This window comes from Manacus candei, unplaced genomic scaffold (assembly GCF_025592945.1).
Source record: "Manacus candei isolate 608988 ecotype Guabito, Panama unplaced genomic scaffold, ASM2559294v1 h1tg000076l, whole genome shotgun sequence".
Lineage (NCBI taxonomy): Eukaryota > Metazoa > Chordata > Aves > Passeriformes > Pipridae > Manacus > Manacus candei.
In genome coordinates this window covers 10,458,502-10,485,196 of record NW_026138124.1, presented here as the reverse complement: position 1 = coordinate 10,485,196, position 26,695 = coordinate 10,458,502, and the positions used below count along the sequence as shown (strand labels likewise).

Here is a 26,695-nt window from a genome sequence, read left to right as displayed (position 1 = left end):
TTGAGTTTTCATGGTAAGAGTGTTCAAGAGGCAAATGACAAACTCCACTCCAGATCTGTCTGTTCTGCTGATTTTCCTCTGGTGGTTTGTCCTTCTTCTTTTACATCCCGTGCCATTGGGATGATTCTGGTTATCCTGCTGTGTCATGATGTGATTCTGGTCTCTTTTCAGTGTAGAAATGCTCCTTTTCCTTGTAACTTCAAACAAATAACTTCCATAGGAGTTCCTGATCCTCTAATTGAGGACTTTTGTATGACCTGGAGTAAAAAGATAGACTTGCTGAATTATGAGTTGTGTTGCCATTTCTGGTCTCTCACTGAGCTCACTAAGGCTGAGCCACTCCGTGTGGTCTCTGCTTGTTCCAGATCAGAGGTGAAGCAGTTTTCCCTCCCTGACTCTGTCAACAGTGACCCACCACTGGTGCATTCCCCTACTTGGTTATTCCACGTGTAGAATCTTCACATTGGAAACTTGATTTGTATTTCCTGATTTCTGCACATCTGCAGGAAAAACTGGAATCAGAAAACCTATTTAAATTCACCACATAATTTAGTTCTGTCTTGCCTTTTTGTTAAGTTCTATGGTGAGGAAATCAAGTGCAGTGAAACCAAAAGTCACTGAGTTACCTGCTGTAAAGTGCCAGGAAGCTGTTTGCTGTCCATGAGCTCAGCCTGAAGCTGAGGTGGAATCAATGCCTTGCACTGCTGTATCCAGGCACAAGATGGCAATGAAGCCCTGGCTAATTCCAAGGCTCTGGCTCTTACAGGTAGTTCAGATTCCACTCTTCTTTTGTCCTGCTCCATTACCTGCACCAGCCTAATGCTACTGCAGGTTCATTTCCACTTCAATTTGCTGATAGTAGAGGATGGTGCAAGGCTTTTTGCTGTTATTTCATTCCAGTTGTCATTTGAATGAAAGTCTGAGCCAACCATTCCTCTCTGTATTGCTCACGAAGGAGGCATTTGGTGTAGGAGCTGTTTAATAAGAGTAGGATGTTTGAATTAAAATTTGCAGTTTGTGGTGGTGGGAATGCTTCCTTCCCAAAATGGATTGTGTGGACCATAGAATGGTTTAGGTTGGAAGGGACCTTAAAGATCATCCAGTTCCACCCCCTGCCCCAGGCAGGGACACCTTCCACTATCCTAGGTTGCTCCAAACCCTGTCCAACCTGACCTTGGACACTTCCAGGGATGGAGCAGCCACAGCTGTTCTGGGCAGCCTGTGTCAGAGCCTCCACACCTTCAGAGGGAAGAATTTCATCCCAAAATCCAGTCTAACCCTGCTCTCTGGCAGTGTGAAGCCATTCCCCCCTGTCCTATCACTCCAGGCCCTTGGCAATAGTCTCTCTCCATCTTTCTTGTCAACTCCCTTCAGGTACCATGCAAAGGAGATTATTAAAAAATATACGTAGAAAGATAAAGACACATCAGTAACTTGTATCCCTTGACACAGAGGTGTGAAGACTGGGGAAAAAATTGTGCATTTCTGCTTGCAGGTCACTATGACAAGTGTGTCTTCACCCTTCGGGAGGAGAACAAAAGTGACATGAACGCGGTGTTGAACTACATCTTCTCACACGCCCAGGTCACCAAGAAGAACCTGCTGGTTACAATGCTCATTGTAAGTGTCTGCTGCTGCTGCTTCCTGTGTGTGGGATGCTTGGAAAGGTACTGCATTGGCAGCTCAAACCCATGGAAAGCAGGTGGTTTCTTTTTGTGGTGGTAATTCTGTAGTAGCAGCAAGGTTTTTATGGTCCTTCTTTGCTAAGGAAGGGAGGTGGGTGGTGGGTAGTGAATGGCATCAACCTGTATCGAGGCTCCTGAGGGCTCTTCCTTGCTGAGCCATAGTTTGGTCTCACAGGTTTGGCAGTGATTCCTTCTCCCTGGGTGGAAGTCCCAGAAAGTCTTGTCTGGGGTCTGCAGTGGTGCTTTTGGACTGGCTGTCCTTGGGCTGCACGAAGGACTCTGGCAGGGCTCAGTGTCAGCCCAGAGTTGGTCACTCCAGATCAGGCCTTTGCCCCTTAGGATGTGTGTGGCTGTTCAGGGGCTTACAGAGGGAATGGGAATCTCCTGGGGCTGGAATTTCTCTTGGTCAGACATAGATTCCACCTCAGAAACACAAGGAATCCTCGTGCCACCATCTCCTTCTTGTGTTCTTCTGGCTTGTTACTCCATGAAAATTCTCAGTCCTCATTAACTTCATTCCCACTCTAATGGGTAAAACTCCCAGTAAATTACATTCCCAGAAAAAAAAATTAAAAAAACCCAATTGAGACCTGTCTCTTTTTGCTGTTTTCTAAAATGGCCCCAAAAATCCTTGTCTCACATGATGCTTTGATGCAGAACGAGTGCTCACCTTCCTCAAGGCAGAATGAATTTTGCTACAACACAATTTCCAACAGACTGGATTTGGGTATCCTACTTTTTAAGAGACTGATTCCAATACTGTCTCTTCTTTTTCCCCAAACTCATTTTCCTTCTTCTTTTATTTTACAAACATAATATGGTCTGTTACTGCCAAAAATATATCCTAAGTAACCATCCACGAAATAACTCTCCAAAGCAAATGAAGTATCATAATTTTCCTAGGCTGAGACTGGGTTTCTTAAATTCTCATTTGTAAGATGGAAGGACCCTGGAATTCTTTCTTTCTGGCTCTCCTTTTTCCCCTCTTTTCCTCCCCTTTCCCTTTTTGGTGTGTGGTGTGATTGTAAGTAACGCTTGCCTTAAGAATCTCATTATTTGAACACGGAGCCATATTTCCTCTGAGAATTCTGGAGTAGCTTTGAGCCGGGGCTGTTCATTTCTCAAGTAATCATGCTGGCGTGATGGAGAGAGAAAATGGCAGCTGTTCTCAGCTCAGGCCTTCAATTTTCTTCAGAGTCCAGTCACTCAAGTGTGTAATTACACAGGGGTGCCGGCGAGGCGTTAGCCCTTGTCAAAGAGCTGGTTTGAGGCTTCGCTGCTGCCTTTGCCAATCGGAGCAGGCGAAGCCAGCGCGGCGCCAGCGCCCGGCTCTATTCTGCTGTTGTCATCCCGATTGTTTCTTGCTAAAATGGGACCGAAACTTTTGGCCTGGTTCGTTGCCCCTTGCACAGGCCGTGTCGGGGAGGCAGGGCCTCGCTGGGCCCTGCCTTGGCCGTCTGAGGGAGTGAGGGGCGCGCGGGGAGGCCTCAAGGAGCTTTCCTTTTCCCTTCCTGTGTGGTCGCTCTTCCCACTGCTGTCAGTTATTTCTGCTCAAGTAAAGGCCAATGTCCCAGTTGGCTGGGAATTTGAAACAGCAGAGGTGAAAGAACCCTCCTGGGTGACCCGAGTGCTGCTGGAGCCGCCGCTGCCAGCGCGGTGCCGCCTTGCCGCGGGGTCTGCCCTCGTGGGTGTCACAGGGACTTCTCTGGAGTGGGAACAGGGGCTCAGGAGGGGCAATGTGCCTTTGGTCACCCATGGCACAACTGGCTTTCCCTGAGTTTCAGGGCATGCTGTGAAAAAAATGACGGTCACTCCTCTTCCACCTGACTCTTCACGTCCAAGGGACCCGGTGGCGTGTTTGGTGTCACCATGGTGGAGGTTGTGGTGTTTTATGGGTGGCCAAGATGTTTCTGTGGGGTGGGTTAAGTTTGTCCAAGGGCAGCGACATGTCCAAGTACCTCGATGCCTCTGTGGCTGTTATTGATGTATCCCAGGAATCCATTACTAACGAGCGGCTCCGAGGATGGTTTTAATAATAGTGCTGTGCTGCCATCATTCACCTTTTGTAGCCAGCAGGCTCCTAAGGCAGGGTGGGAACTACTTCATCCTTCATATATTTGTTGAAATACAGTGTGATTTGTTGTTGTATGTTCATTTTCTGTACTTAACTGGCTGCTCTATGCACACACCTGCCTTAGCAGGAGGGATGGCTGGTGGCATGGCAGGAGTCCCATGTCCTATCGGATTTCTGTTACCTGGAGCAGCAGCATTTCAACACCCTGGAATTTGTGTTTCAAATCCGACCAAGGCAGTTCTTGAATTATTCACTGTGAATTCCTACAGTGTCCTGGAGTGGATAAATGCACAAAACTTTCTTTGGGAGCAATCACTGCAATGTTTGCTGGCCCAAGACTGGTTAGGAGGGGACAGCAACCTGATCAGAGTTAGGAGCTTAGATTTTTTTAATCAGAGGGATTTGAGTCTCTCCCTGAGAGACCTGTGTCATTGTTCCTAGAGGTGCCATCGTGCTTGAGTGGGGTCAGAGAGAAAGGGATCAAGAGCAATGTGGGGGAAAAGCTCTTTAGCTTTGGAATCTCATGAGCTGTTCTTGTCAGTCAGTCTATGGGACTTGTGTTATTTGTGTTTGGTTTTTACTTTATTTTCTCTGACAGGCTTATCTATCTAACCTGCTGCACAGAGGTCTCCTCTTATACTTTTCTATTTCTTGGATCTTCAAAGGGCCTTTTCTGGACTGTAGGTGTTCAGAATATCTTAAAACTTTAAGGCACCAGCTTTCTTGTGGCAAATTCCTGTTTCATCTCACATTTCCCTCCTGTGATTAATTTACCAAGACAAGCTGTTAAGTGCTGTGTGGAAAGAACACGTTAGAGGCTCCTAGAGGGTTTTCAGCTTTGGGAGTGGGAGGCTCACAAGAAGAGTCAAAGACTGTGGGATTATTCATGGTGGAAATCAAAACTATTTTTGGAAGAAAGTCTTTGCTGTTTGCATTTTACTGAATGGAAGAATTCAGAAGAGTTTTGGAACAACATTAACACTGGCAGTTATGCTCTTTGGTTTTGTTGTGTGTATGTATTCCAGGCTTGAACTCCTTTGAGGGAGGATGGAAGATGGTTTCCCTCTTGTTCTAATAATTTCCTGTTCTGTTCATTGCCAGGACCAGCTCTGTGGCCGTGACCCCACCTTGACAGATGAGCTGATCAATATTCTGACCGAGCTGACCCAGCTCAGCAAGACGACCAACGCCAAGGTGGCCCTGCGGGCACGGCAGGTAAGGGAGTGTGTCCAGCAGTCCCAGCTGATCCCTGATTCAGTATGGAACTGTTCCTGCCTGGAGCTCACCCTTCTGGGAAGTCTGTATCTCTTGATGTTTGTTTTGATTACTGTTCAAATGGAGAGAGTAGATACTGTGAGCAGCTTTGACAGTGAAGCTCATTAACCAGTGATTGACTGTGGTGACAGGCTAAGATTGCAGTGGATTCCCAGTCACTGTAATATTTAAAGTTAAGATACATTCCTTTGTCCCTGCTCCTCCAAAAAGTTTTGTCTGGCTCACACAGGAGGGAATTGGGAGTAGCCCAATGGTTTGTGTGACAGAGGAGGTGGAAATACATGGTCACTGTGGCTCCTGGTGGCTTTGTCATCTGCAAACCGACCAGCACAGCCTGCCTGGATTGTGCAGGAACAGCAAGGACATGCTCTCCATGTTCCTCAGCTGCCTTACAATTGTGGATCCCTGTGTATAGAGGACAGAGAGAGCCATTTACACAAGAACCAGATGTTCTTTGCAGCTGCTGAGGAATTATCACAAAGGATTATGTTGCTCTTTTGGTTTCTTCCAGCTTTTGAGTTGCATTTTGTGAATTTTTTTTTTTAACAGGAAAATAATTGGAAAAACTCTTGATACTGTCAGTTCTGAGACTCTAGTGCAGAACTAATTTAAATGTTATGTGGCCACACAGATATTGCTGTGAGCTTCTTCTTTAGCAGTTTGGTTTAACTCTTCCTCTGTTGCAGGAAGGGGTGAGAGGGCGCAGTGGTTTTGTGGTAACGCTGACCCCGAAGTCTGATCACTTCTCTCATTCCACAGTCCCTGTCTCCAGCCTAAAAGTCTAAAGCAGGAAAGCTGACACTTTGGAGATCTCTCCTTTCATTTCTTAGCTTGACTATTCAAAATGAGCAGGGTGTTTGAAGCTGCTCAGTGACCTTCTGTTTCCTTCAGGGTTGTGTTTGTGTCCTTGAACCATTCTGCTATTGAACCTCTCCCGCAGCAACTGGGGAGGGTGCTGCAGTCCCTGTGCTGCTCTTTCACTTCATTTTCCCTGCAAACTGCTTCCCTTTTCTATCTCTGCATCCTTCATGTCGGGTATTTAATACCTGGCACTGGTGTCTGTTGTCTCCCCTGCTCCAGAGCTCTGCGTGGGCCTTCCCACAGCTGCTCCCTGCCAGCTCTGCTTCCCAATTAACAGCCGGCCCGGCAATCCCCAGGACTGCTCTGCACTGCTAAATCACATGCACTGATGGAACTTGATTGAAGCTGTTCCTTTTCTCTGTGGGGAATTGCCAATGATACAAACAGAGCGGATAAACAAATGAGGCTGGGGAGAGGAGGGAGTTTGCAGCATCCCTCGGGTGCCGCAGAATTCCCAGGAGGAACCGGTCACCTCTTCAGGGATGGAACCCCCCACCCGTGGCCCAGCGTGGCTCCTCTCACTGACACTCCTGGTGTTTGTGGTTTTCCAGGTTCTCATCGCTTCCCACCTGCCCTCCTACGAGCTGCGGCACAACCAGGTCGAGTCCATCTTCCTGTCCGCCATCGACATGTACGGGCACCAGTTCTGCATCGAGAACCTGCAGGTACCTGCCACGCTCCTCTCCTCGCTCATCTTCGTGCTTCTGTAATAAATCTCACCTCCAGTCCCAAGGTCCTTGTGGCTTTCAATGGTGTTGGTCTGGTTTCCAGCTTTTGCCCCCCGTTTTGTTTTCGTTCCTCCGCTGATATCAAAATCACCTCTTGACAGTCTACACCTTCCTCACAGGGGACAGTGCAGGAGAGGTGCTGATCTCCTCTCTCTGGTCACCAGGCACGAGGAAATGGAGTGAGGCTGTGCCAGGGGAAGTTCAGATTGGACATTAGGGAAAGGTTCTTCACTTGAGAGGGTGGTTGGGCACTGGAAGAGGCTCCCCAGGGATGTGGTCGTGGCCCAGAGCTCAAGGAGCTTCTGGATGTCACTGCTCATCATGTGGTTTAGCGTTGGGTGGTCCTGTGAGGAGCTCAGTGATCCTTGTGAGTCCTTTCCAACTTGAGATATTCTCCGATTTAATATAAAAAGTCCATCATCCTTGATGAACAATGGGAAAAGCTTAGAAATCAGAGCTAGTCAGACTTGATTTGGGGTTTTTCATTTTTTGCCTGGCCCTGTTTCCAAGATGGTTCTCTTTTAAATCCCTGCCTAATGTGATCTCTTCCAGAAACTCATTTTATCCGAAACATCCATCTTTGATGTGCTCCCCAACTTTTTCTACCACACTAACCAGGTGGTAAGAATGGCAGCTTTGGAGGTAAGTTTATTCCCATTGAAAAAAATGAGTATTTTTAATTTTTCTGTGGGTTTGGTTTGTTTTGAGCACTGTTACCCTGCAAGATCAAGAGAGCTGTAGGTTGTGTGGAATGGGGCACACTTGGAGTCTGGCATTTAACAGCCTTAATGTTCATAATTGACTGAAATTTCAAATTCAAGCTATCTATGTGTGAAGAGGTCTGAGGTGGTTGAAAGCAGAAGTGAAGCTGCTGTCAGAGGATGGAGTCATAATCCTGATTGTTCTGTCCTGCCAGGCTGGCCATCCTCAAAAGAATAACTTCAAATTCTAGAATTAAGAGTTCTATCTAGGTACTCATTTGGAGGCACCTGTTTGGTTTTTAATGTTTTCGAAGCCTCTGGTGTGTTATTTGCCTTCTCCCTCTGCTTCCCCAGCCGGGTGGGGCTGATGCAGCCTCTCTGTCCCCAGGTGTATGTTCGGAGGGCCTACATTGCCTACGAGCTGAACAGTGTCCAGCACCGCCAGCTGAAGGACAACACCTGCGTGGTGGAGTTCCAGTTCATGCTGCCCACCTCCCACCCCAACAGGTCAGATCCCGTCTTTGGGTGCCTTTGCAACTGGAGCTCTGTGAGGGGTTCATCCTGCCTTGGCAAAGATAACTTGCAATAGGATGGGTGGAGAAAGGGAGAGCCCCAGTGCCTCAAATATGCATACATTTCTTAAGCTAAAACCTACATTACCCAGTTCCTTCTCCTGAGTTGTTTAAAACTTCAGGAGCTGGGGGTTGTAGTTTGTGCAGTTTGGATTCATTTAAATATGATACAGTTTTCATGTGTTTTCTGATTTTTAACTTCAGCTTGGGCAGTAACTTATCTCCAGAACATCAGTCCTGGCTGAATCCCGAGCCTTCCAAAAGATACAGTTCCAGACAGAATAATCAGTTACTCAGAACTTTAATACAGAACAGTCAAACAGCCTCTGTCCCCTTCCTGCCAGCCCTTTCTGTTTGTGTTGGCTCTACTTTCCCCCTTGGCTTTGCTGGATAAGGTGACATCTTCTGTAGCAGATGTTTTTTTGGAGCAGACCAAGATACACATTTGAGTATTTTATATATAATGCTGGAATTTACATAGTTTGGTTTTTTTAGCCAATATTTTGCATTTCTCATGACTGCAGCCAAAAGCATCAGCTCTTGCTGCCCTGTCTAGAGAAGGGTGGCATCTCTCGTGCATTTAGAAAAAGAAAACTCGCTTATCAGAACTTAGAGAATAATCAAATCATTGAATCATAGAGTGGTTTGGGTTGAAAGGACCTTAAAGATCATCTTGTTCCATGGGCAGGGAACCTTCCACTAGACCAGGTTGCTTCTCCAGCATCTGCCAGGTCAGTCAGTCGCTGTGTTTTCTCACTCAGGAGGGTGTTCTAGCTGATATTTGATGTTTGGCTGTGCTGGCCGCAGTGAGGCCCCGCGGCCACCGGGTGCCACTGTTGGTCTGTGCTGCTCCTGCACCGCTGCTCTTTCCCTCCTTTGTTTCCAAGCATCTTTTTCCCGATTTTATTTTTGGTGGGGTCCGGTCTCGCTTCGTTGGGAATCCATCAGTACCTTTCATGAAATGGTTTTCAGGACCTGGTTTGCTGGAAATGAATGGCTGTCCCCAGCCAGCCCCACCAGCCACTCCTGCTGCAGACAGGACATGAGTTTGGGCTCATCTGGTTCCTACATTTCTGGAATATTTGTCAATAATTGCATACTATTTTTAGTACCCCTTTATAATACTCTCTTCCCCCCTTGTTCTTTCTCCATCTCTTCTCTGCTGGCCTCAGTTACCTTTGTTGCTTGGGGATTTTTGGCCTGCCCATGCTGCCCACTGCCCTGTTCTGTGCACACGCTTAATCTGACAAGGTCAGCTGGGAGAGAACTGTTCCTGCTCCAGGAACAGCTCTTTGTCCTCCAGTCTCCTCTCCCCTTGCACTGAACGGGCTGGGACCATGTTCTGAGCTCAGTTCTGCTCCTCAGCCATCGGTGCTGCTGATGGGTGACAAATGCATCGCAGCCCTTGTGCAGAGGGAAGCAGCTTCAGGGGCCTGTTCACCACCTGAAGAGGAAGGTTCTGCTCCTTTGAGGTACCTCCACCTGCCAGGGATGATTTTGGCTCCTGGTGCTTGATGCAGCTTCTTACTCTCTCTGGTGTGGCTGTTGTGTGCCCAGGGTGAAGCACAGGGTGCCCAGGGGCTGAGGGTGTGGATTTAAGGAGCTCTGAAGGCACCCCTGGTGTTAAACCCAAGACACAGAAATCCCAAAATTCTGACATTGTCCTGCTTAAGTCTTTTTTGTTGTTTTTGACCATGTTCTGTGTTCACCACGTGCTTTGCTGTATCTCTGTAGCACGAACTTTTAGACTGAAAAGCTAAAAATGCACTCCAAGGGCAAACCCCAAAGCCAAAATATCCCAAAATGCCCCTTGAGGCTCTGCAGGGCTGGTGAACCAGGAGCAGATATCACAGAGCCCTTAAGAGAGCATTCACTTTTGGAACTGGTGTTATATGATGCCACACATTTTTCAGCACTTTGTTAGATATTTTTAAACCCTGGTCCCTTTTGTGTCAGATTTCTGTGAACCTTTGAGAGCTCGAATTTTACTGAAGCAAATGTTTATGTAGAGAAAATGGCAAACTGATAATGGTTTAAATTCTAATTAAATTTATGAATTTATATTTAAATTCTTTTTTATTGGTATTTAACCCAGCTATGGCTTTACTTAATTGTGACAGAAACAATCCCAATCAGTACTTCTGAGCTGCCTGATCACAGCTTGGACTCAGACTTTGTGTTTTTGCCCATGGAAAGATTTCCATCAGCTGCCCACAGGAAAGCTTTAAATGGAAGCAGAGAGGACAGAAAAAGTGTTAAATCTGCTGACAAAGTCACTGAAATGCAACCTGCTCCTGGTGGGTTTTGTGGGCAGAAACTGTTTGGGGAATTATTTGTTTAAAAGAAAACATCCTATTGTAATAATCCACCCCGATCCCGACGGTGAGGGAGAGTCCTAGGGAGAAAAACAGCTTCTAATGGAAATCACAGAGGGCTTCCCAGATCCAAGCAGCATTCCTTCTGCCCACTGTGGGCAGATGAGCAGTGCAGTGTCACCATCTGGCAGCAAATGGAGTTTGTGAGCCCTCTCCAAGCAGAGCGGCTGCAGAAATCCAATCTGGAGCAGGCGATCCAAGGGGATCTCCGGGATGCCAATGGCTCCACGCTGCAGAGGGTACTGCAAAAAACAACTGCTGTGTGCAGAGCTCTTGCCTTGGCATAACCTGCCTCTCTGAGCCAACCAGAGTCCTGGGGAGAAAAGATGGGAGGAAGAAATGAGCCCTGTTCAGAGCTGTTCTCTGCTTCCCTCTTGTTCTGCCTGCCCTGCTGAGATGGGAAGCGAGTGGAATATTGACTGGTGTTCAGAGAGTTCAGCTGCCTTTGTGAGGGTGGCAGCCCAGGTGACAGACACTGAAAGGCCTTTCTGAGGTGTTCAGCACACGAAACAGGCCTTGCCTAATCTTAGCTTAAAATCTTCTGTTCAAAGAAACATTGTGTGTCGAGGAGAGGGAATTATAGTGCTTTCTCAACAAAAGTGTTTTCTTCTAATCCCTTCTCCTCTCCTGCTTTCCAACAGCCTTTCTTATGTCTGAGGCTGTAAGGTTTAAATTAAACTGGGACATTGTCTGCTGTAGCCAGCTCTTGGAGCTGCTCTGCTCCTCCCAGAGCATCCCCTTTTCTCCAGCTCCCCACGTTCCCCTGGCCGGGGTGTTCAGCTGCTCCCTTGATTTCTCCTTCCCCAGTAGCAGATCCTAGAGGGTCAGATGGGAAGAACTCGGAGGTAAACGTGTTCCCACAAAACAGATCCCTGTTTTTCTCCGAGGTGGATGTGTTCCCTGTGTCAGATGCTAAGACAGGTGCTGACAAGGTGACTTAGAGGTGCTGGATATACCTTTATTTTTGGGTATGGCAGTGATGCCACAGGGCTCTGCCTTCTGATATGTTGAGCCCCAAAGGAAACTGAAGTATAACCCAGCCAGTTTTGCTCCCTGGTGCCTCAGCCATGCCTTCCCAATCCGTGTGGGCACTGAGCCCACACCTTCCCTTTGTCCCATGTGCCACCCCCAGCTGCCACACTCGGCCTTGAGGTGCCCTGAGGGAACTTGGTCAGGATGTGCCATTGGAAGGAGGAAGTGAGGAAGGTTTTAGCACTGCAGGTGAAGACTTTAGGTTTTGTTAATGGGCTTGCTTAGCTTTAAAGCAAGTTTTACTTTGGAAACTGGATAAACAAGATGTCTCACACCAGCACACCATAGAATGGCCTGGGCTGGAAGAGACCTTAAAGACCATCTTGTTCCAACCCCCTGCCATGGGTAGGGACACCTTCCACTAGTCCAGGCTGCTCCGAGCCCTGTCCAAGGGTACCTCCATCAGTATAAATGTCTCAACTAGCATGTGCTTGGTTTTGCCCAGAATCTCCTCTCTCTGTGCTTGTGGATGTTTGTTGGCACCCTCCTTGGACTTAGATGTTGCTGATTTCAAGGCTTAAGCGTGATGCATGATCTCTCCTTTGCTGTCTCTTCATGTTTTATCATCTATGGGATATTTTAGTTGTTCCTTTTTGTCAGCCTCTTCCTTAACTTACAGGTAGAAACCATTTGGAAGGCTGAAAGCCAGATTAAATGCCCCTGTTTTCCAAACAGTGCTTTTTTAAGAACTCCAGAACTTGCTTACACTTTAAAGCAGTGTGTGTGAGTTCCTTCCTACTACAATTTTACAATTATGTACCCATTATAATTGAATTTCTGACAAAAATGGGAGCATTTTCTGTGGACTAGTTGCTACAACAGCCTCTTGCATCAGTCTTTGGATGCCAGGAGTGAGCCAGCTGTGCTGCTGTGGGCTCTGACCGTACCCAGAGCCCCAGAGGGATAACTTGTGGGGTATCAGCCTGAGGTCCCCTCCTTGTTTTGAGAGACTGGTTTGCATCAGGAGGGAGGAGGGGAAAACGATTCCAGGACACCTGTAAATCCCTGCAGCTCCGTGCTGAGGTTTGATGTTAATTAGGCAGCAGGCAGCAGTAATGTGCTGCCGTTCCCTTGGCTTGCCTGCTTCGGAAAGGGCAACATCTTCCAGCAGAGCAAAGAAGGGGCTGTGGAAGGGGCAGCAAACTGAATGGAACGACGATAATTTTATGCAAATTGGACTTCAGTAGCAGATTCAGCTTGGCTGAATCACAGAGGGAGCAGAAGAATAAGGAAAGAAAGAGGGAGAGGAAAAACCCAATCAAAATGTGTGGTTTGAGGCATGTTTCACAGCCTTCTGGTTAGATTCTTCAACAGAAATGAGGAAACATAAGAGGAATGGCACTGGTCAGAGCCAGTGGAATTGCTCTTTCTCCTGTGGTACTGCTGTTAATAACTACAAGTGGGTTATTGAGCTGATTCTGCTTTGCTGCCTCATTTCAAAAGCTCTGCCCTGCGCTGGCACTCGCTCGCAGCTGGAGCTCGCCCGCGGGCTTCGCATGCTTGGCCGTGGTCTGGGGGGAGAGAGAGCTCCTGTCTGAGACAAAAAAAGGGAAAAAGAAAGAAAAGGGGGACAAGGAGAACCAGACTGAGATTCCCCAGGAGGTGCATGGTGGGGAGGAGCAGGAGTGATGGTGACAGCAGAGCTGGAATCGGTGTGGAGCAGATCCTTGGTGAGATCGGCATCCCCGGCCAAGAAGGGCCTTTTTGGAAGTTCAGGAGAGATGAGGAGAAGGGCTGGGGCTGGTGTGGTGAGCAGGTGAGTGAGCCTGAGGTCAGCTGAGGGGAGCAGGGCCAGCACTGCCCCATCGCTGTGTCCGTGTCACCCCCAGCGCTGCTGGGGGGCTCTGACACAGAAGGATGGAATGGTTTGGGTTGGATGGGACCTTAAAGCTCATCCAGTCCCACCCCCTGCCATGGGCAGGAACACCTTCCATTATCCCAGGTTGCTCCAAGCCCCGTCCAACCTGACCTTGGACACTTGCAGGGATGGGGCAGCCACAGCTTCTCTGGGCAACCTGTGCCAGGGCCTCCCCACCCTCACAGGGAGGAATTCCTTCCAGTATCCAAACTAAATTTCCCCTCTTTGAGTTTGACCCCATTCCCCCTTGTCCTATCACTCCAGTTCCTGATGAAGGTCTCTCTCCAGCTCCCCTGTAGCCCCTTCAGATCCTGAAAGGGGCTCTGAGGTCTCCACACAACCCTCTCTTCTCCAGGATGAACAGCTCCAGCTCTCCCAGCCTGTCTCCAGAGGGGAGGTGCTCCAGCCCCTTCAGCAACTTTGTGGCCTCCTCTGGACTTGCTCTTAAAGTTCCATGTCCTTCTTTAGCTCCTGTTAGGAAAAACCCCCCACAGATGTGATGACCTGTAGATATGAAACCAGCCCCACATTGAGCAACTTGAAGCCTGTTATTCCATTTTCCCTGCCATCTCCAGCCACTGGATCTCCTGTTTTCCTCCATGCCATTCCTGCCACAGTCCCTTCAGCTCCGTCCTGAGTGGCTGGAGGCAGTTCCTGGAGCATGGCACCAGGGTGCCCTTTCTGAGGCTGAAGTGAACATTTGTTACGCTGTTTTTTCCTCTCCCTGTTTTCTGAAAGCGTTCCAGGGACGGCTACACGAGCGTTCCTGCCGGGGGTAGGAACTGCCAGTCCTCTCCAGACTATTTTTTCCGACTGAAGTAGATCACATGCAGCTTTCCCACTGCTTGCCAAGCTCAAAAAATAACCCCAACCCCCTGAGGCCTTCTGGCCCCTTCGGTCCTGACCACAGGCTCTGCAGCACCATGTCCCTCTCCACTGCCTCAAATTCAATTAAATTATTGTGTTATTTAACATAAGAGATATGTTTTTAGGTAGTTTTTTTTTACTTTCTCCTGTATGGCTTAAGGAGATTATGGGATGTTTTTGTGCCCCTACCAGTAATGCACCCAGCATCCCACCCTGTAGTGAACATGACTCTGCTGTGACAAAACCAGTTTGGGACAGGACCAGGGACAGACAAGATATTTAACAGTGTGACCATGGGGATACACTGGTCATTAAATAGTAAGACTTCATGCCCAGTAACTTGAGGTCTTGCTATGGTCAAGGATGTCAAGAAAGTCTGTGGTTTGATCTCCTACAGGTTCCTGCAGTGAAGGGGAGGGGGATTGTCCAGTTATGTGCTCCTCAGACTCTCCATCTTTTCATGCTTGCTCATCTCTTTGCACAAGCCTCCTGTGTGCATGGATTTCTTTTTTTCCCAATTTAACCTTTACTGTTTTGCACGTCAGTTTTTCCATCTTGAATGAGCAATACCCCACCTCACGCTCTCCTGGCTGCACCTGCTGTGGGCTGGGCTGTTCTGCTGCTGTGAAAACGTGCCCCTCACTCCCCTCTGCCTTGTGTGCATCACTAAGCCCTGGTCAGCACGCAGATATGTGGAGAGTTGGACTGATGTGATAAAAGGAATGGTAAAATTTTCCTGAAGTTTGTTCTTTTTAGCCTTGAGCTTGTTCTTTTTGGTGCTGAACGCTGAAAATGCAAATTACTGCCCGGTGCTGTGTGTCTTTGTTTTATTCCTGCCTTGTGGGAGCCGGTGCGTGGGCTGCTGCTTAGCCTGGAGGTTTGGCAAGGAGGATTTGGCTTGGATTTCCTGAACCTGTTGCAATTTTTCCTGTGTGAGATGGTCATTTTTTTTTTTGCATCTCTGCTGTTTGCTGTTCTGTCAGGGAGTGCAAACTCCCTTCTGGTCTTGCTTTGTGGAGCCCTGTGTGCAAAGGGCTTGAAGTGGGGACAATAAAAGATGAATAAGAACGTGGGGTACCTTGCAAGCCCACTGTGTTTTCCTGGGGTGTTTTATGATTTGCATGTTTTCTGCATGGCCTGGCTCGTGCCCATGGCAAGCGAGGTCGGGCGGTGGTGCCTCCTCAGGGCCCCTGACAGTGAATTCTCCCTGAAAGCTGAGAAATTGGGGGTCAGTCAGTTGTAAAGTTGTTGCTCGTCTGTGCATCAGCTTGATGATAGTTCTTTATTATGGCTTTCACTAACCAGTCTGTAACTAACTGTGGTTGTTTGATTACAGAGGGAACATCCCCACGCTAAACAGGTACGGTACTTGTCATCTTTTCAAATTTCAAAAGACAGACTAGAAAGAAGTAGCCTAATCCTAAATGTTTTAACATGTTTTGTTGTAGTGCCCCCTCTCTTTACTTGGGAAACTCAACCATAACTCTTCCTTTTCCTTCCCTTCTCCTCTCCCTTTGTCTAAAACATGTTTTCAGCTCTCCTTTACCATTTAAAAAAAAAAAAAAATCTTTGCATGCAGCAATCTTTGAACTTAAGTTTGCTGGGTGACTCAGCTCATCTGCAGTATGGTACACAGCAAACTGCTGGCTTTAGGGTCTCTTTTGGCACTGGATTCCAAGCTGTTGACCCTCTGGCAGGGTATCACAGTGACCCAGGCAGTTCCTCCCAGCCCAACCTGTTGCTACTCTGGTTTCTTGTCTGTAGCTAAGAATTTGTCGAGGCTGTTTCACCTCCCTCACACCATAGATGAATCTACATCTCCAACAGCTGACAGCATGTTTTGGTGTGGTTTGGATGCTAATTTTTCCTCCGGTGTCTCAGTTGAAAAGTTATTTCTTGTTTTCAATAATACCTGAAGAACGTCTGCTGTCTTTTTTTGTTTAGTTCCTGTTCTGTGGTAGTTTTTGTTTTAGTTGTAAGAAATGTACACCAAGGCATGTCCTGAAAAATTTCCCCCTTTCAAAATGTGAATACCTATTATTTATTACTGCTTACAAGCCTATTTAGGGACAAATAGTAAAAATGGCCTTGGAAGTCTCACTGGTCTTAATCAGAGATAAATTGTGGAAACACAGAGTGACTTTAAGCATGGAGAGCTATTAATCACACTGATGATACTTTAGGCTTGTTAACACAATACTTAGGGCCATATCACAGTGGTTTTGGGACGTGGAAAGAAAGAAATCTCAGTAAAGCTGGTAAATAGCTGTGTCAGCCACACTCAGCGAGGTCCTGGGTGTGTGTGGATGGCCCTGGCACTTCATCCAACAGACCAGCTGAGCTTCCTTTTGACTTCCCAAGCTCTGAGCCACCATGTGCTCTGCTGAATCACTTCCATGATTTTTTTTCCCCCTGTTGTGGGAGCAGCTGGGCAGGACAGAAGTTGCCTTGGTGAATGTGTTCCCAGGCTCAAGGGAGGGTGAGGCGAGGCCGTGTGGGGCTCTGAGGGTGTCACAGAGCTCTGCCCCGGGCCAGCTCCTCCTCAGAGCAGGCTTGGAGCTCTCACCGTGTTGCAGGGAACTGTTGAAGTCTTTCAGAGAATTAAGATGAGTCTACAGCATAGCTCAGAAATTAGAAATGATTCTTGCAGAGAAGGCAAGCTCCAGTTCTGGTCACTAGAGAAAGGGTGTCTGTTCAGTTGTGTGAGAAAACTTCTGTTAGTCTTGACCTTATCATTGTGGGTCTTTAAAAAAAAAAACCACATTAAAATGACAGAATAATTTTGGTTGGAAAAGACCTTCAAGATCAAGTCCAACCTTTGACCAGTTCCCACCTTGTCAACCAGATCAGAGGACTGAGTGCCACGTCCAGTCGTTTCTTGAACAGAAATATTAGGGCATTAGTGGCACCAGAGGCCTGGCAGGGACTCTGCAGGAGACATGCTGGGGAATCCAACAGTTGTCCTGGATAAACAGCCACACTGGTGGGCAAAGCGCAGGCACAAATCTGCTTCCAGTCCTGTTCTTCCCTGCCCTGTCCCTACTAACTGTGCTCCTGTTGGATTGCTGTTTAGAATGTCCTTCTCCTCCAACCTCAACCACTATGGGATGGTCCACGTGGCCAGTGTGAGTGACGTGCTGCTGGACAACTCCTTCACCCCGCCGTGCCAGCGGATGGGGGGCATGGTCTCCTTCCGCACCTTCGAGGACTTCGTCAGGTGTGTGGGGAAGGGGGAGGGCTGGTTGTGTGGCCAACTTCCTACCTGGGCCCAGGGAGGACTGGACATGGTCTGTGCTTTGTCTGGAGTCAGGTTTAAACTGGGTCCTGAGCTTGTTTGCTTTTGAGTGCCCGTGTCTGTCCCCTTGAGCCGACTGCGGTTTCAGGCTGCTGCAGGAGCAGTGTGCAGCCAAAAGGATCAGCATCCCTGATTTCTGCTGATTGGAGACCATTTCCAAATGGGCTGATTTCTTCTAAGGCTCCTGTTCACACGGATGTGTGTGGGAGGAGGTGTTCTTTTTGCTTCCAACCTTCTGGGGCGGGCAAACCCTCCAGCAGAGCCCTCAGCCTGCACCCACAAGGTCTGTGTCGAATGCTGGACCATCCAAACTCTGCGTTGGTTTGAGGAATTTCCTCTTCATCTTTGAGTCCAGCCCTGCCAAGGAAGCAGCCCTTTGCTGTCCCTCCCCCTCAGCAGCAGGATTTGGGGGGTCAGTGCTGGATGCAGCAGTGAGTTGTGACTGATCCTCCTGTGGTGCCTTGCAGGATCTTTGATGAAGTGATGGGTTGTTTCTGCGACTCTCCCCCGCAGAGCCCCACGTTCCCCGAGGCTGGCCACGCTTCCCTCTACGATGAGGACAAGGTATGGTGGTTTATTCCCTGGAGGTTGCTCTGGGCTGGAAGCAGGAGCATGCAGGGACTGCAGGCTGGATGCTTTTCACCAGCTGGAAAGCAGGAGTTGGGAGCTTTATGTATTTATGTGTGTGATTTGTTTGCTTGTTCCACGGCAGGTGACTGGAAGTAGGTGGTCATTTTCCAACTCTGTTCTAAAACTGTGGCTCAGTCTCTTACTCTCCATGTAAATTCAGTTTATAGCTTTTAGCCTCAGCAGAATTACTGGATCCACAGCAGTGTAACTGAGAGTTCAGACCCACTGTTAGGTTTCCAGACCTTCTCTGTGCATCAGGGTCTCGAAATGCATCTTCAGCTGCCTCTGCCTTAAGTCTGACTTGCCGTGTTTTCTGTCTTACACCCTCAGTCACATTATTACATCCTGATTCTTCCTTCTGTTCTCGCTCTGAGAACTGTTTTGAGGAGGAAGAGCTGAGTGGAACAGCTCAGTTTTTGCACTGGTGTGGAGAACAGGTGCAGAGGAAGCAGGTGGTTTATAATCCATAGGGATAGAAGGCCAGTTTCCCTTAGAGACAGAGCTGCTCCACACTCTGTCCTACCCCCCCCCCAGTGGGAAGCTCTGTTGGAACACAACCTGTGTCCAGAAAGGGCTTGGTTTTCAGCTGATCCATTGATCCTGATGTGTGTAAGCACTGTAGCCTTGTTCCAGAATATTAGTGTCAACCTTAATGTCCTCAGATCCTTCTCTTTACATTCCCCTCACTTCACCAAGGTAATTTCCTGTTCACACTCAATTTTTTTCCAGTTAACCAATGGCTCCTAAAAGCTAAATTTGTAATTTCTTGGACCTCTAATGTAATTGATGCTTCCACTTTATTTCATGTTGTTCTATGTATGAAAAGTCACATTGTTTTGCCCCCACACTTTGAATTTGCTTAATTTAGTTACTTCTCTTGATGCCGGAGTCCTCCAGTGTCCTGCTTGTGCTGCATCTTTAAAGAGGGGCCCCGACCCTGCCTCCTGTGTGCAACCAAGTGAAGCTCACTGGGGTTACCCAGGTCAGAGGTGACCCTCAGACTTGCAGTCTCCAAATGAAGCTCCTGTTTGCTGTTTGTGGACATTAATTCTGACTTCTGTGAAACTGCAGATTTATGAGGCTGCTTGGTCAAGGATTTCCTTCACACTTGTCCCTGTTTTTCAATGTGCTCCCCTGGGGTCATTTTCACCAGGGTGCCTCCATTTTAGAGCTGGATTTAGGGAGCTTCTGTTGAGAACTCAACTCTTTATTTATGGGGAATATTTCCTTTCCCTTGCAGACTGCCAGGGAGGAGCCCATCCACATCCTCAACGTTGCCATTAAGACAGACAGCGACGTCGACGATGACACGCTGGCTGCCATGTTCAGGGAGTTCACACAGAGCAAGGTGAGTTGTCTTGATTCTCTCTCTGGGTCCGTCTGACTGTGCAGGACATTCTGTCTGCTTTAGGAGAAGTCAGTATGTTACATAGGTTTGGGGTTTTCTTGTTTGTTTTCAAAACAAGCAGATACAACAGTTACATCCTTAATTTATCCCATCTAAAACCTCCCCACTTCTTTGACTGGAGGTAGCTGCACCTTTCTGAAGCCACCAGGCCATTGTTTCTCTTTCTAATCTGTCAGGTCAGGAGTTATTCCCTTCAGTTTTTGAAAGAATAAAAGACCCTTAAGGTTTCAAACACATCAGGTCAACCTTCAGTAACTATCTCCAGATGGTCTGGAAAACTGTTCTGTATCCCTTTTTACTGGTGGTCAAGTTGTTGTATGAGTAAGAGCCATGGGAAGTGACATTAAAATATCCTTTATGTCTGTAGCATGATAGTCTTAATGCAAGTAAAATTTATTGTCCTTGTTGGCATGCTGGAGCACCCATTTCACATGATATTTCTGGCCCAGGGTAGAGTTGATTTGGCATGTTCTGTTGCTCCTTCCAAGTGTGGGATACACTTTCAAGTCCCAGATGTTAGTGCTGGGTCAGTTGTGAGACAGCCTGGCCTGAGGACAGTGTCCTTGTGTCCTCTCTGGTGTCTTCCTGCTTTTCTGGTTGGTGTGAAGAACTCAACCAGCTTGTGGAGGTGAATATCCCCTCAGGGACTGGGATTTGTGGTACCTGCAATGGTTATGGGAGCACTTCCGACTTCCCAGTGTGGAAGGTGGGAATATGTCCTGCAGAAATGAGGGGTTGGCATCCAAATGGCTTCTGCAGCTTCCTGTCTCTTTAAGCAAAGAAAATAATCAAACCTAAGAATTAAAACTGGTTCTGCTTCTCATCTGCTTGATCGTGCTCCAGGCGTTTTATGGGAGGGGATAAAAGGAAAGAAATAAAATATAAATAAATAAAAAAAAAAAGAAAGAAAAAAAAAATCCCAAACCACATTAAACTATCAAATAGGTTGATCCAAATTGTCCAAATAATCTTCTAGTCCCAGCATGTCGTGTGTGGTTTTTTTAATAGAAATTAGGATCATATACTTGTAAATGACTTGTGGAGGAGATTGAGGCAGTCAGTGGAAATGGAGTTTCTCCAGGTGCTGATGGCTAATCGCTCTGTAATAGCTGTGGCCTTGCTGTGAGACCCACATTATTACCATGTAATCAGAATCCTGTTGCTCTGCTGTTATTGTCTGCCACTTGTGGAATTTTAAAAGCAATAACAATTTTTGCTTTTTAAATCATGGCATTATTAAAGTTATTTTCTTCCTCTTCTTGCCATGAATATAGTCACTGCTGCTCGTTTTCAGAGGGCTTAACCTCAGTGAAACGTCGCAGGCTGTGCTGAGAGGGGTTGGTCTGTTCCTGCCCGAGCTGAATTCTTGTTTCTTTTTGTGCTCTTTGCTTTTAAATTGGAAAAAGGAGGAGAAAGGGGAAAAAGTTTTTAAAAAGAGGAGAATTACGAGATCTTAACGCTTCAAAGGATCAGTGGTGTGGCAAATACTGGTGGCAGCACTCCTTTGAAACGGGGCTCAGTGGAATTTGAGGGAGCAGCAACACAAGGGGTATTCTTTCACCTGTTTGGAAAGAATAAGAGTGACACCTTTGCAATGTAGAATCCTGGAATCCAAGGATGGTTTGGGTTGGAAGGGACTTTAAAGCTCATCCAGTTCCACCCCCTGCCATGGGCAGGGACACCTTCCACTAGCCCAGGTTGCTCCAAGCCCCGTCCAACCTGGCCTTGGACACTTGCAGGGATGGGGCAGCCACAGCTTCTCTGAGCGACCTGTGCCAGGGCCTCACCACCCCCACAGGGAAGAGTTTCTTCCCAATATCCAACCTAAACCTGCTCATTGTCAGTTTAAACACGTTGCCCCTTTTCCTGTCCCTCTCTGCCCTTATAAAAAGTCCCTCTCCTTCCTGGATCTGCCCTTCGGTCTGGGCTGTCCATGTGCCAATGTCAAGTATGAGCTACATGCTTCTGTGGGTTATGTCCTTTAAACCTCCTTTTCCATCATTTCCTATCATTTTCCATGACTTTACCATGTCCACACTGTGCTCCCTTCAAAAAGTAATCTTGGGGAAAAAACACCCAACTTACTTTGGCAAATGAACAATGATGTTTCCTGCAAGACTTGGATAGGACTCTTCTGCATTCCTGGTTAGTCAGGCTCAGCTGGAATTCTGTGTCCTTGGGATTTAGCTGTTTGCCTGCTCAGATCTAATGGATTTGGGTATTTATGCTGTTGGAGGATCATCAGGTGGGAAGTCCTTGCTGTGAGGAGACTGAGGTGGACGAGGAACTCACAGCACAGGGACAGGAGGACCTGTGGAGCTTTTCCAGTTCGTGGAGGAATTTTCTGTCTGTTCTTTTTCTGCTAATCCAGTCACCTGATCCCATCCTTGTTCTTACAGAAATCAGTCCTGATTGATCACGGGATTCGGAGGCTGACTTTCCTGGTAGCACAAAAGGTATTTTAATATCTCTCATGATGCTCAGAACTCTTTGATTTCTAGCTCACAATGCCATTGACATCTGATGTGTTTTTTTCCCCAAGTTAAATGCTGTATTACCTGTGTTTAGTTCTCTCTTCAGTGTTTTTGTCCTCTAAAATTCGAGATGGTTTCCATGAATTCGCTTAAGAAAATGAATTTGTAACAATGAATTGTAAACAATCTTAACACCTCTCGTATTCTTGAATTAATTCATTTTTTAATTTAATCCTAATTGCTAGCTGTCTTCTGCTTTTCTTTTTTTTCTTCCCATGTTTGTATGTTTCGTTGGTAAGGACTTCAGGAAACAGGTCAACTATGAGGTGGATCAGAGATTCCATGTAAGTAAAAAGGGCCTGGAGCCAGGTGGTGTTCCTGTTGTGAGGCCAGGACACATGGAAGGGACTCTGGGCTTCTCATTTGGATCTCAGCCAGGCATTTGATGCCAGCATTGGGGTCAGAGTGAAGTGTATAAGTATTTATTTTGACATCTGACAGCTAAGCCAGGTGTTGCCCTGTTGCATTCAGAGGGTTCGGGTGCTGGAGTCTCTCTCGTTGCCTGGCTGAGCTCAGGATGCCACACTAACAAAGATCCCCCGTGTTTCAGTGCTGTTTCCTACTCTAAAGTGCAAATACCACTGAAATCTTTGTGTTTCTCATGTAGGGTGGTGATTTCTTTTGGCTTCTTGCTGATTTTAAAACCCCTTAGAGGAGTAACTAAAGGGACTTGCTAAATTTCTCAGTGCCCCAGTGAGATAGGAGATGTTTGGTACTCTCACTGCTGGAATTACTTCTTTGCCAGGGCTGGTCTAGCCCTGTTCAAGGTGGCAATGTAAGGTGTGAAACAGATTTTTATCCCTTGTGTATCTACTTTTCAATGATGGAAGTTGTCAGGAGTCTTGAAAGTGCAAGAAATCCATCCTGTGCTCAACACACTTGGCTTAGGAAGCTTCATGAAGGGAAAACTAGTCTATAAGTCAGCAAAAACAGTTTTTTGAACCAATGTGGGTGTCACCACATGGGAATTGCTCACAATACAGTAGAGATGCATCAGTGAACAGCTTAGGTAGGAAGCTGGATTCCATGAAGAGTTTTTGGGACCTTAAGCAAGAAAACCCAGGTTTTAGATTTAAAAAAGGAAGTTTTAGAGAACTGAATGGTTGTTTAGGGAATGAAAAAATATGAGTAGCTGAGTAAGTACTGTGGGATGTGTCAGAGTCAAAAAGGAGGCACAGAACAAAAGGAGTCATTCCCAAGTTTTCCCTGCCCTGCTGTGTAGCACAATGGACTGTGGGGATGCTCCTGGTTCCTCAGCCTGGTGTGTCATCTGTCTGCAAAGTCTGTGGAGCACCTCTGGGATCTGCTGTGTCACTCTTTATTACTGTCTCCTATTCTATCCCCTTTATTACTGGACCAACTATTAACTTAGCCAGGCCTCGGCTTGGGTTTGTTTTTGTTTTAATTACAGTCTATATAATTAGTTCCCAGCATGTTGAGGTAATAGAGAGTTGCTCCAGCAAGCTTCCAATTTCCTCATCTCATTAGGTTTTTAACGTGATTATTAGTATAATAATCAACTATGATGATTTCTGTTGTAGCTTTTCGCATTCTCTGGTTTGCAGGGTGTCTTGATTGGCTAATTTAGGCAAATTATTTTGATTGTCTTGATGATGGTTGGTTGATTAGAACACAGCAGGGGTATAATGCTTCTGCCTAGGAAATGGAGCACTCTTTTGGATTTTGGTACCAGAGCACTGAGGGTTTTTGTGTGAGTGCACGTCTAATTATGATATTTGCCCACCACACTACTCAGATGCCTTGGAAGCAATTACATTAGTGATGGAATGAGCATGGATGGTGGCAGGAGGAATTGGCAGCGTGCAGAGGAGGACAGGTAGGAGGGATTTGGAGGAGAAGAGAGGAAACATGGAAATGGTTGGTTGTTAGAGTGCAACTGGTGCTCACAGGCCACGAGTATGGTGGGTGAGCCTGAATTTTCAGGCAGGATTTCTTGTGCCTGGTCTGGAAGACACATTCCAGGCAAACAGGTTATTTTTGCTCTACTGAGAGTCATCAGGTGAGGTTTGGGGACTGTTCTGTATAGGGAAGGAAGGAAGATGACTAACTAGAATATTACTTTTAGCCTTAAAATCTGTGTTGCTCAGTGATGGTTTACACAGTGCTGCTGCTTGTCACACTGACTCGAGCTGGGGTTGCCCATCTTTCATTGAGAGTGGAATGTGAGCCAGAAATTCGGTGACTCCAAGTCAGATTCCTTCCTTTTTTGCTTAGTAAGACAGTTCTGGCAAGTTGTGTGTGTTCTCTCAGGTCACCTTTAGCACAGAGAGCTGGTGTGCTGGCCTTGGTGCAAAGCATTGACAAAAGTTCCAGGAAAAGTGTAATTCCAGAGGGGTGGATGGATTTGCTTGGATGGAACTGGAAGGACAGGTAGAAGGATGCTGTCTAGCCTTTCTGTCTTCTTCTAAGGCTTGTACAACATGCCACAAAACTGTCAAGCCCCTGCCAGGCTTTTGTCTGTGCAACAGAATAACAGAGAAACCCAATCAAATTTGGGGGATTTTTGTAGTGCTGTTTAACACAGGAGGATAAAGTTATTTGATTGCAATTCACAGTTTTCCTTGGCAAGAAAGTATTTCCAGCAGTAATGGTATGAAGAGAGCTGTAGACTAAGACCACTGTGCTGTGTACATCTGTGTCCATAAGAGTGTTAATATCTCTGTGTGGCTCCCAAACATTTCCATGGGAACCTTAATCATAACAGAACTAGAAAAGGTTTCCTTTCCCACTACTGTCTGGACACTTCCATGTTGTTGTCAATTAATAATTGACAATAATAATCTAAAGCAAATCAAGTAACCTCTCTTGCACTAGCAGAGACAGGTTTAAGCTACCTCTGCTGTCTTGAGGGTCTTCTTGAGGGTGACTTGATTTTCCACGACCTTTGTGATGTTGAAAAAGTAGCTGGTAACAACTTCTGTCATGGCCTGTGCTGTGGTGCTGCCTTAGGCGTGCCTGTGGGCACTCTGGGGAGATCAGTGCCCACTTTGGGAGGACTAACACTGTTGTTTTTATTTTCAAACAGAGGGAATTCCCAAAGTTCTTCACGTTCCGTGCCCGGGATAAGGTAAGTTTTATATCAATACTTGTCTCTAAGTGTTGGCTTTATCCTTCTTTCATGTAGCTGCTTCTTGGAAGCAGGACAGTGATTCAGGCCTTAGAACCATACAAACCTTCTGGTTTCTGTGAAAAAAAAAAAAAAGGGTTTTATGGGGAGGCTGAGCTTGAGAACCTGCTGTCTTCATAGAATCACAGAATGGTTTGTGTTGGGAGAGACCTTAAATCCTGCCATGGGCAGGGACACCTCCCACTATCCCAGGTTACTCCAAGCCCTGTCCAACCTGGCCTTGGACACTTGCAGGGATGGGGCAGCCACAACTTCTCTGGGCAACCTGTGCCAGGGCCTCCCTGCCCTCAGAGGGAAGAATTTCTTCCCAATATCCCATCTAAACCCACTGTCTTTGAGTTTGAAGCCATTCCCCCTTTTTCTCTCACTCCAAGCTCTTGTAAAAAGTCAACTCTCAGTACCAATGACTGCACGAGATAAAAGATTCTGGGGTGGATTCATTTGTATTTTTACATTTTTAACTAAATATGAAATTTCTAAGGGGCCTTGTCTAGTTCTTATCCTCAGTGTTTCACCCTCTCCACCCCCTTTCCTCTTTCCCACCCTCTTCTCCCTGCACGGTGCCTCCAGTTCGAGGAGGACCGGATTTACCGTCACCTGGAGCCGGCTCTGGCTTTCCAGCTGGAGCTGAACCGCATGCGGAACTTCGACCTCACTGCCATCCCCTGTGCCAACCACAAAATGCACCTGTACCTGGGGGCAGCCAAGGTGGAGGTGGGCACGGAGGTGACAGACTACAGGTTCTTCGTGAGGGCCATCATCAGGCACTCGGACCTGGTGACCAAGGTGAGTTTGTCACCTGGGCAAGGGCTCTTTCCAAGGCAGGGCGTGAAACCCGGGGTCATCCTGGGAACCTGCAGGGGGTTTTAGATTAAAACTGAACATGTTGCCTGTGTGGAGTGCTGTGGTGGCTCTGCAGAACCATCTCTCTGAAGTCCTGGCATTCCCGTGTTTCGGGGAGGTTTTTCAGGGGCTTAAGTGGATAGTCAGAAATCCGTGGATTTTGAGGCAACAGTGGTTTCCCCTGTCTAGTTTCAAATTTACTCTGAACTAAACGAGGGCACAAACCAGCCAGATGTGGAATCCAGGCACTGGGAGCACCGGCCCTGTGATGGGGATGGATCTGTTTCAGGGCTGCACATCCTGCTGACACCCACGTACCCCTGTTCTCTCCATCACATCCTTCCCCACTTTTCCAGTCCCTGTGTTCTTGGCCTGTGATCTGTGAGCAGAAAGTCAATAATTTGTTGGCAATATCTGGCAGGAAGCCTCCTTTGAGTACCTGCAAAACGAGGGCGAGCGCCTGCTGCTGGAGGCCATGGATGAGCTGGAGGTGGCGTTCAACAACACCAACGTGCGCACCGACTGCAACCACATCTTCCTCAACTTCGTGCCCACCGTCATCATGGACCCCTCCAAGGTGGGACCCCCTCCCCAGCTCTGCTTGTTTTTCTAGGGCTTCACTTCCCAGAATTAAATGGTCTTTTGTTCGTAGAACACCAGACTAGTTTGGGTTGGAAGGGGCCTTAAAGCTCATCCAGTTCCACCCCCTGCCATGGGCAGGGACACCTTCCACTAGACCAGAGTGCTCCAAGCCCTGTCCAACCTGGCCTTGGACACTTATCTCCAAAAGCAGAGAGAACACTGTGATG

General features: G+C 47.3%; 1 protein-coding gene across 10 annotated transcripts in view; it reads left to right on the top strand.

Annotated features, from left to right (window-relative positions):
- Positions 1–26,695, top strand: part of ACACA (acetyl-CoA carboxylase alpha) — a 113,536-nt gene that overhangs the window by 32,795 nt on the left and 54,046 nt on the right. For 6 of the 10 annotated variants that reach the window (XM_051809371.1, XM_051809370.1, XM_051809373.1 and 3 more), the window contains 14 exons: positions 1,496–1,620; positions 4,861–4,974; positions 6,447–6,560; positions 7,176–7,265; positions 7,713–7,831; positions 15,365–15,388; positions 17,102–17,245; positions 17,791–17,887; positions 19,194–19,301; positions 21,761–21,817; positions 22,135–22,179; positions 24,942–24,983; positions 25,614–25,829; positions 26,308–26,463. In XM_051809371.1, the coding sequence (XP_051665331.1) occupies positions 1,496–1,620; positions 4,861–4,974; positions 6,447–6,560; positions 7,176–7,265; positions 7,713–7,831; positions 15,365–15,388; positions 17,102–17,245; positions 17,791–17,887; positions 19,194–19,301; positions 21,761–21,817; positions 22,135–22,179; positions 24,942–24,983; positions 25,614–25,829; positions 26,308–26,463 (1,451 nt within the window). The remainder of the gene's footprint in view (positions 1–1,495; positions 1,621–4,860; positions 4,975–6,446; positions 6,561–7,175; positions 7,266–7,712; positions 7,832–15,364; positions 15,389–17,101; positions 17,246–17,790; positions 17,888–19,193; positions 19,302–21,760; positions 21,818–22,134; positions 22,180–24,941; positions 24,984–25,613; positions 25,830–26,307; positions 26,464–26,695) is intronic. The other 4 variants (XM_051809368.1, XM_051809367.1, XM_051809365.1 and 1 more) reach the window with 3 other exon arrangements.